This window comes from Nipponia nippon, unplaced genomic scaffold (assembly GCF_047370975.1).
Source record: "Nipponia nippon isolate SJK-2023a ecotype South Korea unplaced genomic scaffold, ASM4737097v1 scaffold_6, whole genome shotgun sequence".
Taxonomy (NCBI): Eukaryota; Metazoa; Chordata; class Aves; order Pelecaniformes; family Threskiornithidae; genus Nipponia; species Nipponia nippon.
In genome coordinates this window covers 55203063-55218327 of record NW_028262380.1, presented here as the reverse complement: position 1 = coordinate 55218327, position 15265 = coordinate 55203063, and the positions used below count along the sequence as shown (strand labels likewise).

The 15265-nt window shown below is 41.8% G+C and overlaps 1 protein-coding gene across 2 annotated transcripts in view; it reads left to right on the top strand.

Moving 5' to 3' along the window:
* EMCN (endomucin) overlaps nucleotides 1–15265 on the top strand; it is a 56461-nt gene that overhangs the window by 27094 nt on the left and 14102 nt on the right. For both annotated transcript variants that reach the window (XM_087737232.1, XM_087737234.1), the window contains exons 5-10: nucleotides 1192–1314; nucleotides 7869–7901; nucleotides 10997–11062; nucleotides 12317–12412; nucleotides 14149–14173; nucleotides 15201–15262. In XM_087737232.1, the coding sequence (XP_087593358.1) occupies nucleotides 1192–1314; nucleotides 7869–7901; nucleotides 10997–11062; nucleotides 12317–12412; nucleotides 14149–14173; nucleotides 15201–15262 (405 nt within the window). The remainder of the gene's footprint in view (nucleotides 1–1191; nucleotides 1315–7868; nucleotides 7902–10996; nucleotides 11063–12316; nucleotides 12413–14148; nucleotides 14174–15200; nucleotides 15263–15265) is intronic.

Below are 15265 nucleotides of genomic sequence, written 5' to 3'. Positions count from 1 at the left end.
TGTTCCCAAAGTTGTATGAATTCCCTGACTCCAGTGGCTTCAGCTCACTCTTTCTCAGCTGATTGATTTTGGAAGCTTACCTCTCCAAGGTATTGCATTTAATAAACAAGAGGGGAAGGGCCAAGTTAAAGGTGTGTGGTGGTAGAATAGGGACCTTTGAGTGTTGGGGTTTTTTTTCCTGAGAAAAGGGTTCTTTGAGAAGCCAAACTGGTAATCAGAGTTTCTGAATAAAGCCTGTGATGAAGCATTCCTCAAGATTCACATTGCATGTGCATGATGTTGCACTTGTTTGAGTAAAACATGTCTTCAAGTTGTTTTAGTTCCAGTGTTTGAAATTCACATGAAGAGGCACTGAAAACAGTTTACAGCTCAGTCACATCTCTGATTTATGTCAGAAAGGAAGTTTACTCTTGGGCACTCCTATGTTTTATTCAGTAGGCATTGCCTTGCCTGTTGTTATGCTGAGGTTTGAGCGTAGATGTAGGAATTATCAGCTGTGCTGGAACAGCTTAAATTCTTTCTTGTTATTCGGTGACCTTCAGTTCCATGAGCTCAGGCGGTGCTCTGCACCATCGTCTCGGACTCACCTTAGGCTGCAAATCTTGTGACACAGGTGGCCTTGACCCTCTATTGACTGTGGGAGAGCAGAAATAAGACACTTTAATTTTTCATACCTTAATTTTCAGGGACGTATTATTTCCTAGGCCTTAACAGCACAGAATGAAATAATTAACTCTGTGCTTAATTACAATCCCTAAAACTTTTTACAATATCACATTATGTGACAGTTGTGGCTGAAGCTTGCTTTTTATTATTATTTATTTATTTATTTTTAAATGAAAGTTAAAGATGGAGGGCAGTAAGTGAGCTTCTTTCTTCTGCTCATGTTGCTCTTGGTGCAAGACTGTCTAGTTATTCTGGGCTCCCAAGTCAGAGCTCTAGGCTGTCTTCTGGCACAGATGTGAGGCTGTTTCTGATGCTAGGATGTACTTTAAAGATGCCTCAACTATGCCGGTAGTAACAACTCCATAGCGACAGTTCATTGCTTGACAAGAAGTTACCAGACGCTGTAGTGCTTTCTGAACTTAAGTCTCTTCTATGATGGTGGGAGCGTTTGTCTGAGGGATGGTCCAGGATCTCAGACAATGCTTATACAGATGTATCTTACCTGAACATCTGTTATATTTCCAGCTACACGAGCAAGTGGAACGCAATTGGCACAAACTGAGAGTTTGAATGCTTCATCTGCTAAGGGATGGTCTTTCTCTTCTACAATCTCTCTACAAAACACCACTTCTACTCCTGGAATCTCAGGTAAGTCTTGAAAACATACAATCTATTTTCCAATACAAACAGTTTAAAAGGTGCAAATAATTTTGAATCTCTTCTTCCTTTGTTGTGCATCGTCCTGGAATGAGGGCCACCTCCTTATTCAAACAGGGTACGCTGTGTCCATGTCATCTAGCTATGAAGTTATGATGAGTGATGTGTGAACTTCAAAACATTCAGTTAGGATACTCAATGTCATTACAGGAGGATATAAATTACAAAAGATAATAGCAATCTTTATATATGCTGTGTGTGGTCCTTGTGTAGCATTGACTGCCAGAGGAGGTCATCAAGATAAATTCTCTGGCTGCAAAGCAAAGGAGACAAAGGAGAAAACAGCTATAATTTTTACAATTGTTAATAAATCTGGAGGGCAAGTTAATGCATAGTACCAATTAAATGATATTGTTCAAAGTACAACATGGTCACATGCAAGGTCAAAAATATATTAATCCTTCCCAACTCCAGTCTAGTTTTATTGTTTTTCTGGGTGTGTTTTGATGTATTTATCCACTAAGCAACACTGTGGTGAATGTAGATGCCAGGTCATATGAGTGATCATTTATTATGCCTCTGGCTGGCTTAAATTTCCTAGATTTTGAAGAACCACTTATTCAGGTTTTCTTAAGGTCTCTTGAGCCTTCACTTCACTCAATACTTACTTTCAGCTACATGTGTGTAAATCCAATGAGGATACTGACTTTGTTTGCATATCCAAAGTATTATTAATATTTAACATCCCCCAAGGGATACAAGAGTTTTTACAACCTCTGGATTGTGTTTGTGGGAGATAAGCATGTGCCTGTACTGTGATTTTTTTTTTTCCTCATAGAGGACAGGATTGGATATAAAAGTGGAGTCATATCATATGCTCAGTATGGACTGAAATGCTTAGAAGCATGCAAAAAGATATTATCGTAATAAGCATTTTAAAGAAGTTGAGATTTTTTCATTTTTAATCCAAGGCCACTGATTCAGAAAGGATTCATTGCAGTTATTTCAATAAGCCTATGCCCCATGATGCATATATTGTGAGCTGTAGTTACTTGATTATCCTGTTAGGTTTTGTGTCTTTTGGCAGACACGTGCATGGTATGGAAAGCTTACCATTGGTACACTGCAATAAAGCAGTCAATTACAATATTTTTAATTAAAGGTTCTTTCACACAGGTAAATTCTCCAGGTTAAAATGAAATTGTAATACATATCTGGCTATGGATCACATGTATTGAATTACCTATTACATTGTTTATACAATTACATTTTACATTTAAAATTTGCCCAGAAAATTTTACAACCTTCCTTGGGTCTGTTTGCAAAAGTCATCATCTTACTCAGCTCACTTTGCTGTAAAACCAATAAATCTTCGTGACTGCGGGGACTACCCAAGATGCCAGGACTATAATTGCTTGGCTGAGAAGGAAAGGGCCCATCTATGCAGGGGGAGTCAGTCTAGGTACTTGGCATAGCCAATACTCTGAGTTCCCATAAAACTGCCGTTTCAAAATCACTTCCTCCCGCACCAGGATTTCCACGCTTACGCTTTTCCTGTCTCCTCACAGCACCAGCTCCTCGCTTCTTTCTTGCAGCTTAAATGTGCAAGAAATCCCATTACTCACCCCGATGAGGTAGGTAGCTTATCCCAGATGGGTGCACCTTTAGACCACCCTTGCTCCCGTATTCTCTGTATATGTCAAAGACTTTAAGAAAAAATGTTTTGGCTCCCTCTAAACAGATTTCTTCTCCTATGTGTAGTCGCTCAGGGCCAAGGGAAGCCATATGCTGCACCCTAATAACTTTTAAAGCAATGCAAGTGTGAAGCCAGTTGTTTCATTCTGTGCTGTGATAGAAGAAATGCTGTCTCTCTCACTGCCATTAGATTATTTCTTCCCAGCTCTTTGAAATTTCACATTCAGGGGCTTCTGCAGAGGCTGGATATCTTTTGTTCACCAGAGCAGAGGGTGGTACGCGCAATGGGGCTGGTGCTGCAGCCCACAGAGGATAGCAGAGCTTGCAAGCCGAAGGCACCCAAGCCACAGCTTCTGCGTGGGAGCTCAGGGGAAGACAAATTAATGTGAAATTGATCCAAAACAGAACGTTTCTATTTGGTATGCTCAACCAAAATAATTCATCTGGCTAACCCCAATGCAAAAGAATATATTTAGTTTTGAGACCATTCTCCATTTTTAAAAAAATGCCATTTTGGTGAAAATTTCCTTTCTTGCTGCAGAAAAAGAAAAAAGCATGTTTTGAAGAGAAATTTCCAATCAGCCATATCAAAAGATCATGGTGTGGGAGGAGTGCCAGAGAGAGCTGGAGAGCAACTGAAATGAGTAGGGGAGCCTAGGAAAGAACTTGGAGAAACATGAGAGCACAGTATTGCTGTATGAAAGAAGATTGAAACCACCAGCCATGGAGGAGGGGCTGCGTAGTGCTCACCCAGGCTAGAGAAGGCAATAGGGACTGTTTTTAGCAAAGAGAGCAACCTGCATGCGTGCCATTGACACATACACTTCTTTAACTTTAACTTTGGCTGTCATGTATAATATACCTCCTACTCATTCTCCACCTCCACAGAGGATTGCTTGCTAATATTTAATTTTCTCCTTTTGTTTAATTAATGAAAAATTGGAGATTTAATGGATCAGTCAGAGTCTAAATACATCTAAGAAACTGCAAGTATTGTAGCCTTTTATTCTGTGACCTAAACAACCAAAAATCTATAACGCAGTATCAGGTTAAGTTCACCCAGCAGGGTGGTAAGATCAAATGATCTATTATAATAAACTGTCAGATGAATCAACCTGCTGCATCTATTGATATCTTTATTGCACTCCTCCAATTATAAATCCTACTCACTTGATTCATAGGAGGCATCTCCCTAAGAAAAATTCTTACTCATAAGACAAGGAGGGTTTGACTCTTTCTGTACGCAAACTGTGTAGGAACTCTGGATAGTGATAGTGGGTAAAAATTACCCACCATATTTTCAGCTTGTTCTCAAAGAGAGAGACACAAAAATCAAAGTGCCTGGGAGACGGAAAATATAGCAAAGCCTCAGTTAACACAATTACGGATCTATAGCATGGTCAGGGCAAGGAGGGTTTTTTAAAGTTCTTAATTTTGCTTTGATTTATAGTGTGGTATCCCCTCTGAGTAATCAGCCAAATTTATTCGTTTGTTTTGCCAGTGAACACAGTTTCATGTGGCTGCCCTCCAAAAACAGAAGCAGCAAACTGCAGGGTATCCTGGCTGCCTAGGTAGTGGTCGCTGATGAACGGAGTGGGGAGAGGTTACTTATTGGCCTCTTTCTCCATCTGTCAAGCTTCTAACCAGCGCTGAACTGACTCAGGCAGGTATTTTCAAGTCAAACCACCATCATGTGCCAAATCTTTTATCACTGTCGTCCTTACTACACAATGACGACTCAGCACAGCCAGTGTTGCACACCTCACTTTTCATGATGAATCTGGAAATCTTCCCAGATTATTTATGCAGAGCATCTGCCTCCTATCTCGCAGCACCAAAGGATGTGGTAAGCTTTGAATGGGCAGCTAGAACAACTACGGTAACTATGTTAGCAAGCGAAATGCTGCCTTTCCTTCTGTCCTTCTGTCCTTCTGTCCTTCTGTCCTTCTCTTTCTGTACAACAGCAGCGTGCGACCTCACCACCAAAAAGGGCACTGGATGGTTATTTAGAAAATGCAAACTGAAAGTACCTGCTGTACCACTCCGATAAGCACAGCTTTGTTTGTTGGCAGGGCTGAGCAATCTCTGAACAGAGGGTGAGCTGGCACCTTGCTTGCACACTGGAGATGGGGGAAGAGAGAGAAGGGCACAAGATTTTTCCTATTTAATTTTTCATGCTCTAGCAGGATCTGGGTGAGATATCTTTGGGAAAGATGCTTGTAGTTTTATTGTGTGTAGATGTGTGCAGTTTTTAAAAAAATAACAAAGGCTCAGGAGGCTCCTACAGTCCTTGGAGGAAGGGCAGGGGTCTGCTGTCATGTTTCCTACCTGGGATCATTCCTGCTGTCTGGGTTTATTGAAGCGGTGAGGTCTGGCTGGGACAGCAGTGTGGGTTTTGGTTGTGCCTCTGGGTACTGACCCACAGGTCACCCGACCCTTGCTGTTCACAGAGCCTAATGTCACCTGCATACAGCTTTGACAAACCTTAAGTGTTTGGGGTGAACTTCGATATCAGTCTCAGGCTTGACATGCTTTTTCTATTTATTTATTTGCTCTAATTTGAGCCAAGATGGTTCACCTCTTTTGTGAGGGTGAAGTTAACGGCAAATGTATAATTGTGTTATGATTTGGGGGAGGGTTCTTAGGAAAGCTCAACTCTCCTCAGGCTTGGGAGACAAGGCTTGAAGCTTCATAGAGAAGGGACCTATTTGTAAGACTTGACAAAGTCTTCTGCATTTTTCCAAGAACATGCACATACAGGGCTTTACCGTTTGCTTGTCCAACCATTGCTGTGTGATTACATGGTATTTTTTCCATGGGATCCCACTCCTTATAGGCTGAAGGAAAGGCAGTATTCGGGTAACAAGCAAGCATATCATATTCAGATGTTTTCTTAATGCCAGGTATGTGTCTTGCTGCGTTCTGTACTGTGTGTCATTCCAAACCTCCTTTGACAGGCGAGTTATTAACTTCCCAAAAGCTTTTCCTTGGCTCTTGTCGTTAACGTTGCCCAAACATGCTATAAACGTTGCCTAATGAATCATCACAGAGATCCTCTCTGAGCAAGGTGACACTGCTTTTTGCAGATGGATTGATGAGACGATAAAAACCTTAGGAAAAAAAGTCTCCTCTGGATCCTAGGAAGCCAGGGTGAGAAAACTGTATACCTTCAGAGTACTTAGCATTACTAATATTTAGTGTGTTGAATAAGAGCTCTTACTGCTGACTTTTAAGTACTTGGCTTTTCAACCTGAACGTGCTTTTCATGCATGTTTGTGATTAAGATGGAGTTAAATCTCTGTCACATATATCATTAGCAAAAGTGGCTATTTGCACCCCAGTGGCTCAAGTGATCCGAGTTTTTAATTGGGTGTAGAGAGGAGGAAAAGCAAGACCAGCCATTCTGGCTTTCAAAGAGTACATTTACAGCAGTAGAGTAATGCGCTTCACTCATGTCACAGCTCCAGTGGTAGGAGCTGTCTGTGCAAAGCATCAGTCCACAGCACAGAAAGTGCATCGAGGGCATAAGAGTGGGTTTGTATTCCCTGGGGACCCTCGTCAGAGGAGGAGTGCTGCAACCTCAGGCACTCAGGGGAAAGTCTCAATGCCTGCCTGGAGTTACGGCTGCCTGCACACCGCTCCCTCTGCAGTCTCCCAGCCTGGCACAGCTGGGACACGGAGACCATGCTGGTGGGTCACATCTTCCCAGGGAGCTCCTGGGACAGGGTCAGATTCACCGCGTTTCCCACAGATGCTGTGGCAGCAGTGTACCCTGAAGAGATCCAACGAGGGGGTTTTTATGGTGCCCTCCAGCCTAGAGGAAGGTGACTAAATGCTGTGATTTATACCTCAAAATAATGAGCAACTGCTGAGGATATAGTGCCTGAAGGATTTTTTTTTTCCATGGTAGCTCCAGTAATCCAGTGTGAGAGGCCTCACCAGACGGGCAGAGTGCCAGTCACTCACCCTTGGCAAGAGACAGTCTGTCTTGTACAAACAGATAAATGTTTTACTGCCAGTTCACACAGGTGGATATTCTCAAAGATGCGGACGAGTTAGGTGCCTGGCTCCCTTTGACTTTGGAGTGATCGCAGAAGAGATTTAATGCAATGTAATAAAAATGACTGTGGGAGTGATGGTTGTCTGTGGCTAGCCTCCAAATGTGAAGTATTCACAGCCACCTTAATTTCCAAGCATGCTACCGTCTAGACACACAAAAGCAGCAGCATACTAACAAAAAGCTAATGAAAAATTAGTGTTCTGCACCAAAAACTTGTGAAGTGCCTGGGGGAAGCTGACAGTAGTGGGCCAGTAAGCATTGTTCACAGCGCTCTGCAAGGTCCATTTCTTCTTCATTACCAATGCCTCTTACTCCTGCTGCTCGGCAGTCTGCTAGCCAAAAGCACCAAGATAATTAATGAAGATTCATTTTTAAAGGGTTTTGTGACACTTGAAGACATGTCTCAATTAGGCATTTGAGGTTCTTTTAATAAAACACTTATTTGTCAGTTAAATGCCAGCTATTCACTCCCAGGCACTTATTTGGTTTTGGCAGGAGGAATTTTTTAGGAATGTATCAATTAATTCAGGATTTTCTTCTCTTAAGCAGAATAACAACCCAGCATAGGTTGTGCTTTGGATTCTGCTCCCATCTATAAGGGATGTCTGCAGACTTTCACAGCTGAGACTTTCTGGGCTTGGGAACAGTGTTAGCATGTCAGTTCTGGGTCAGCATTTCTTGTGGGGTTACTGAGTGCGTTGCTAGAGTCTACCAGTTTGTGTGATGTGAAGATCCTGGACATCTAACCTTAAAAGTTACTAACAAACCTGTTCCTTCTGTTTTATTGCAGGCCCTCGCATGAGCTCCCCAACAGGATCGACAAGTAAGAGCTCTGTGCATGCTGGCGAAAAGGGCTGGCGTGGGGTGGGAGGGGGCAGCCTGAGGAAAGGAAACGTTCAGGGAACAAGGAGGCTCTGGGGGAAGAATGAACCTGAAGCATAGTATAGAGAAGCAGAGGAGTGATGCTCAACTTGTAGCAATGAGTAACTTTGCTGTGATTTCAGCTGAATGCCATGTTGGACTAGCAGACACTGAAAAGAAAACAGGGTGGGAGCACAAAAAAAATCAGGCCTGGCATATAGCGTGATGCAATGGGAAATTGATTATAAATAGAGTGTTTACCAAGTAGCTTGTTCTTGTCAGTGGCTCTCATTCCCCGTCCTGTGGTTAGAAGCAGTAGGTCCCAGAGTAAGGCAAAAGTTTCCTGTGCTAGTGAACCTGTATTGTCCTATTTTCCTTTCTCTGGGCTTACCAGGAAACAGTCTCTTCTCTACTGGTCCCTGCAGTTCTTGCTGCTCCTGCCAGCAAAAGTTTGTCCCTCCTGTTACCGTGATGGATGTATTACTCCAATTGTTATTCTGATCCCAGATCATTCCATAGCTGGAAAATGTCTTCCAGATTCACTTTCCAGATCCAGAGAAAGTAGACGTGATGGGCTTGCTTCTGGGAAACTTCAGTGAATAAAGTATATAACTGAGTTAAAGGTTTTAATTCCTTAATCCATTTTATTCATTCAGTGGTGCTTCTTTTCAGCCACTGTATTTCTCATTGATGGTCTCAAGCAGTTAAAATGCTAACCTATGGATTTGTCTTTCCTGCATTACTCACCCCTTGGTCATTTAACACAGAACTAGGAAAATAACCAGTGAATTTGAATCCTCAGTTTTTCTCCTGAGGAGATGCTGCACAAATGCAGGGATACGCATTCATGTTTTTCAGTGTAATTTGTTTCTGTTGGCATTTTTAGTCAGTATCCAGGATAACTCATTGCTGTGATAATTGCCCACTTGCCATGTATATCATGCAGTATATCAGGTAAGGTAGTGAAAAGGGCAGTAGTATTTCCCCGGGAAATCTAAAGCAATCATATGGAATTACGAATTCATAAGAATTATTTCAGTCACTTGATGATGGCTCACAGCTTCCATCCTTCCATCCTTACATTATCACCCTTCAGCAGACAGGCACCACGGAGAGAGAACTTCTGCTTTAAAGAAACATAGTGATTTTTCAGAGTTAAGGGTCTCAGACAATGATTGTTTCTTATACTATAGCATCAGAATGTCTCAGCTGTGGCTGTATTGGTTAGGCACCACACAAGCACATAGTCAGTGATCATTTTTCCCCAGGAGGTTTCGGTCTCTGGCCAGACAAATGAGAGGGGCTGGGGAAGCGAGAGGAAAAAAAAAAAAAAGGAAAGGAAACAGAGAAGCTAAACAATCTGCCCAAAATTCATACAGCTACACAACAGCAGAACAAAAACAAAAACACAGCGCTCTCAAATATTCTCTTTGCGCTACCAGTCAATCCACATAAATTTTTAAGTAGGACCACATGGCTCCCAGTTACCTGGGAAATCCAGTATACTGGCCTATCCAGCAAACCTGAGGAGAAACTGGCCGCTGGCTGTTGCCTGCTTTACTCCTCTTGCGTCAGGACACAACACACTCTTACATATCTGAACAGACCAGTATGTTGTGAGAATGGGAATATGGGCATAAGGAGAATAGTGGAGAAAAAACAATCACCAAAACATTTATCAATAGTGGGCCTGAGTTTTCAAAATCAGTGCAGCAAGGAACCCCTACAGGGTTGGGACAAAAAAACCTTGTTTGTTAGCAAACTAGAATTGTCAGCAAACTAGAATTACATGTACTGCCTACTGCCTATACAAAAAAGTAAACAATTCATCTGTAGAAAAGATGGACCTGTCATTCAGAGACTTAGCAGAACAAAATTGTATTCTAGCCCTCAAAATGGCCCTGGGAAATTGGTTTTAATTGGTTTTAATGACCCAGCTAATTTTGTAGTTTCAAGTTGAGCCCTCTTCTGTACATCCCTACAGGTGTATGGGGTATGAATGGGTACCCGAGCAATAGATCAGAGCCTGCAACAGAGCCTCAGTGGCTGCTACCATGTTCTCACTGCTTATAAACAGAGCTATACTCTCTGCTAGGCCCCCTGCTTAACAAACCACCTTTCCCAGGCGCCTTTGTTTGAGAGCCATTTCTGATATTTAAATGAGCAATGGAAATGCTTGGCCTTGCATTGTGAATTCGATGCTAAGCATCCAACTATCCATTTGTCCAGCTGGTCGGCTTCTTCAGTGGCAGTAAGCACGTGTCTACTCAAGCCTCTGTCCAATACAGAATACAATCCTGTGTGCTGTATAATGTAATTAGGGAAGCACCATGTCTGCTCTTTCTTTTTTCTCTTTCAACGTTCGGTGATTGTTTTTCCACAGACTGTATGCAACAAGGTAATAAATATCTTGAGTTGTTGATACCTGACTCAAATTCAGATTAGCACCTGAAAGGAGAAATGCATTCCTTTAAACCCTGCCCTAAAAAATGCCCAGAGGCTCCCAACAGTCATTGCTGTCCCCAAATGTGGCAGAGAGAGCACGCACATCCCTTTTTAACACTCAACTCTCAAGAAAATCGCTAGCTACTAATATTGCACCTCTTTAGACATCTTCATCTATTATTAGCACTTTTTTTAATTAGCAGTGAAAAATTTTGGTCTTTCTTCTTTTGGAGGCAGGTCTAATTTTCACTCTCTTGCTTGTTTATTTGCTTGTCAAGAGATCTCTTCTAATGTTGAACAGTACCTTAACCTCCTAAAAGTGAAAAAGTTTGTAGCTCATAACCTGTAAGTGGACAAGCAGATGATCCTAGGGAAGACTGCACCCATGCAAAGTGTGTGTTTCTTCTAGGCCACACTAGATGAACTTTCCCACCCCTCTTGCCAAGCTATCCAGGTATTATTGAGAAGAACTATAGCTGTGGAGCACCAAATGGCTCCAGAACTGGGGACACAGAAGTTGTTTTGGGAGGGTAATTTTTCAGGGGGATTTGTTTGGGGAGTACTGGCAGTTACATGTTAACCTGAAAGGCAATACTTCTTTTGCAAATCTAGCTTTTGGCAGCCGTGAAAGCAGTCCTGGAAACAAGAAAGTGCCGGAGAGTGTTGTCCACTATTCTAGTGAGTGTTCCTGCTTTATTGACCAGCTTTTGAGTTTTCAGTTGATCAGTCTGGCTTTCGATGAGTGATTGGAGTAGCAGAGAAATTAAACTGGCAGTTTTATTTCTAGCCTTACCAGACATAGACCCTATTACAAAGCCAATTTCACCGCCTGTTATAAAACTCCTCTCAAAGAGAAACAGAGCTTAACAAGTTGACACCACTCTCAGTGGAGAGCAGCACATTTCTTCCCAAGGACTGAAGTCAAAGTGATAAAACTGAAAAAAAAATGTGAACAGTCATCCCCTGTGGGATAAGACACAAGAAAACATATGAAAATGTTGTTCATATACCATTATGAGTACATATTATATGAATATATTGTTATGAATGTATTATATTAATATATTGTTCATATTGTCATGGGAGAGAAGGACTAGGAGGGATTCTTCTGCAAACCCTTCAAGCACTAGATATTTGCATGATGCATGTTACTTAATCTTTTATTTTAATATTATGCATCTCTAGAGCAAGAGTGTTGCTGCAGATCTGCTATTTCCTACCCAAAGTACTGGCTTAGCAAAATATGTTTGATGTTTTTCCACTGTAATCTTGTCTCCGGGTTCTCCCTCTAGTTCCATAGATGCACGCACACATCTGTATGAATATTAAATATTAATTGCATCAAGAGCCATCAAAGATGCTATTTCTAAAATCAGGTGGGCATGATGGCTGATGCTGAGGAAGGCTGCGGGAATGCAGCCGCCGCCTCCCCTGACACAGGGCTTAGGCCAGCAGGCAAGAGAGCGCCTGCTAAATTCAAATGTGGCCAATCACTGCCAGAAAAAAGATAAATGGGGAGAAACTGCGCTTATATATTTCCCCAGGAAAGCTTCTCTTCATTACATAATTCTTTCCTTTTTGCTTCTTGGCTGGGAAACACCTGTCAGGAAATGGCAGATGGTGGGAAATAATAAAAGGAAAGAAATGTCCTCATTTAAAAAGGAGATCTTGCATTTTCTATCCCTGGTTGTAAGTGCTGTGAGGAATGTTACTTAATTATGTAACTCCTCGGTGTCTTTCTGGGCATACAATGTTAAAAGAGAAATAATCACTTCAGTTGCTGAATTTCAGATGAGTCTTGTTTTCAAAAAAGAGGGGAAAAAAAATTGCATATATAAAAAATTTATTCCTGAAATATGACTGTTTAGCAAAACCTTTGGGGGCCATCAACACTGGCGCCCAAACTGACACTATGTTCTTCCTCTTTTGCAGACATTATCTTGCCAATTGTCATCACCTTGATAGTCATTACCCTTTCTGCCTTCTCACTGGTGGCTTTGTACAGAATGTGCCAGAAGAAAACTCCAGGTATTTGATTTGCTTTCTCTGTGGGGGGAAAAAGATCAATGTGGTTTTTATTATTAAAAGGTCTCTGGGGTTTTTTTAGATTACCTTAACCATAGATGTTGCAGTAGTCTGATAGGAAAGCTTCTTGTATTTGAAAGTATTTTGCCTAAAGTGGGAAAGTAACACTTCATTTTCAAAATCAGTAGGAAGAACAGAGAGAGCAAAAATGTCTCTGATTTTTGGAGAATATATAATGCCATAAAGCTTTCTATTCATGGTTTTGCAGCTACAAAGACCTAACAAACAGCTCTGCTAACACAGTCAGTCAATCAGGTAGAAAAACACAGTGAAAACTAAGTTTGGAGATATTGTTTAACCAAATCACTATATTTGTTTTATCTCTATTCTAGATACAGGCAAAGAAATATCAATGCTTTCTTTTAGGAAATATTTGATACATACACACACACACACACACACATGCATACATATAGAAGTAAAATTTTCCAGTTACAGTATAACACACATGGGCACAAAATCCCTGAGCAAACAGTATTTTCAGAAACAGTCATTTTGACAGATCAGCTAAAGCCAGTATTTGTTTCGCTGCTGTCCGTGAAATACTAAGATAATGGGGGGTGTAATTCCATTAAATTCCATTTGCCAAATGTTTCAAAGAGTTGCCCAAGTGGGCCACAGGCAAGCGTAATTCTCCATTAAATGAAACCCCAGATCTGAACCCAGACTGTGGTTTTTCTCTCCCTGTGAGCTGGCATGAGTTAGGAGACCTGTGCAGAGCTTCAACTGTGAAATCACCAGGCCTTGGAAATATAAAATCACAACAGGGTGTTGAGGCTGTAGATCAAGGCAAACAGTGTGTCGCAACCAATTTAGCCAATGACACGGAAAACCAGACCCAGATAAACAGAGGAAGGTGTGATCCGTGCTTAGAAAATTACTGAATATTTGGAGGTGAAGAACATTTCCTTGCCAGCCTCCCCCATGCACAAATGCCAGCAGGCACAGTACTAGCAAATTCACTTGGAAGCTAAAGTAGATCGGTATCTGCAGTGCTTCCTGCAGGATTTGTCCAGGTCTATCCAGTGTGCTTCCCCCAGTGTGGATGGAGAGCCCTGTGCCCAGTGCCATGGGGCTAGAACTGGCTCCGTGTCTCCAGTGTAACCCCTCAACCCTATCCATCTGCCAGTACTTGCACATAAGAATAAAATATGTTTGGTATATGATTCATTTTGGGGAGAAACCCATTCCTCATCAGCGGGGATGACAGACTCTGTTCTCAGATGTCGTGCCAGGTTAAACCCCGCCCAGAGCGTACAGTCTGGCAGCTTGTTCTCTCACTCCCCTCACCCTATATCTTTTAGCTCACTTGTTATGTACTCGAGAACTGTTGCACGCTCGCCTCCTCTGTGCCAGCTAACCGGGGATTTGGGAGCTGCAGGGAAAAATGCGCTTCTGTTGTGCTCTTGTGCAAGTCACATACCATTCTCCCTAGTTTCCAGAAGTATCGATTTGAGCAACATCAGTTCACTTTCATAGATGACATGGTTATTTTTGGGGAAGATGAACTAGAGAAGTACCAATTACCATTCAAGCTGGTTGATTGTGTTAATGTACTTAATGCAATACTGCAAAATTACAACTAAACCTTCTGCTAGCAACTGCAATAGCTATGTCTAAATGTTTACTTAACTGAGCTCCAGCAGTCAAAATGATATTAACTTTGTTCCTTCTTCCAGAGAGACAAGAGAACGGCACTGAACAGTAGGTTGAATCCTGTCTTTTCATTGCTTTGAGATCTATTATGGGGCACTCGTGAATGCAGCAGATTCTGCATGAGATTTTCTTTGATCTTTCTCTGTTTAAACATAATAAGCAGTTCCCACCCCAAAGAGAAATATCCTGTTGACGGTGATGTGGTTGCAGTTATTGTACACCTGTGTGCATGATAAGCAGCTGTTCCAGCATGGATAGAAATGTGATGGCTCTCAACTGTTTTGCAGGGGATCCTTTTGAAATGGATGAGTGGCTTATGCTGTGCCACAGGGCCAGTTGGCCTGGTCTTTCTCTCTTTTTTTCAATTTTTGCCCCATTGATTGTTTCCGCCCCCCCCCCATCTTTTCCCATCTCCCTTCTTTCATTCATGTTTTCTCTCTTTTTAATGTTTTTTATTCTGGATTATTTTTGTCTTTCTTTTTCTTATGTTCCCCATTATTTGGTTTTCCTCTGTCCCATCATCTCTCCGCTAGTCCATTTGCAGAGGCTCTGTTAGAACAATATTGACATAAGGAGTTTCAGGAGAGTGAAACCGAGAAAGATCCATTAGAAGATATATATTATAGGCTATTGAGTCTGGCTATGGCCTCTATGTTTTGCATGACCAAAAGCAACATTTGGGCTGCTGATTTACTTGCTAGCCCTGACTCCCTGGATATCTGAAGTGGTCCTTCTTGCAATTCAGTGTGACTAAAAGCCACAGAGAAAAAAGATGACTCCCTCTTTTCCCCTAGATGTACTTCTTTTGTGGAGCACTAGATTGAACCTGGAGTCATGCAACTTGATTTATTACATATTTTAACAGAAAGGTGTTTTCAAATATATTGGTACATGTTGTTTTCCACCACCAAGACTTATGCATGATCCCATGCAAAGCCCGTTTCAAGCCCGCCAGTGTAGACTGGCATAGGTGCTGCCTCCTCCAGATCATAATCTTAGCATTTTGTTTGGCTGACTGACATGCATGCTGAGCTGCATGCTGACTGTCTGCTTAAATATTTTCTGACTTCAACAGGGCCCAATCAGATAAAGAAGGAGTCAAACTTCTTTCTGTGAAGACAACTTCTACTGAGACTGGTG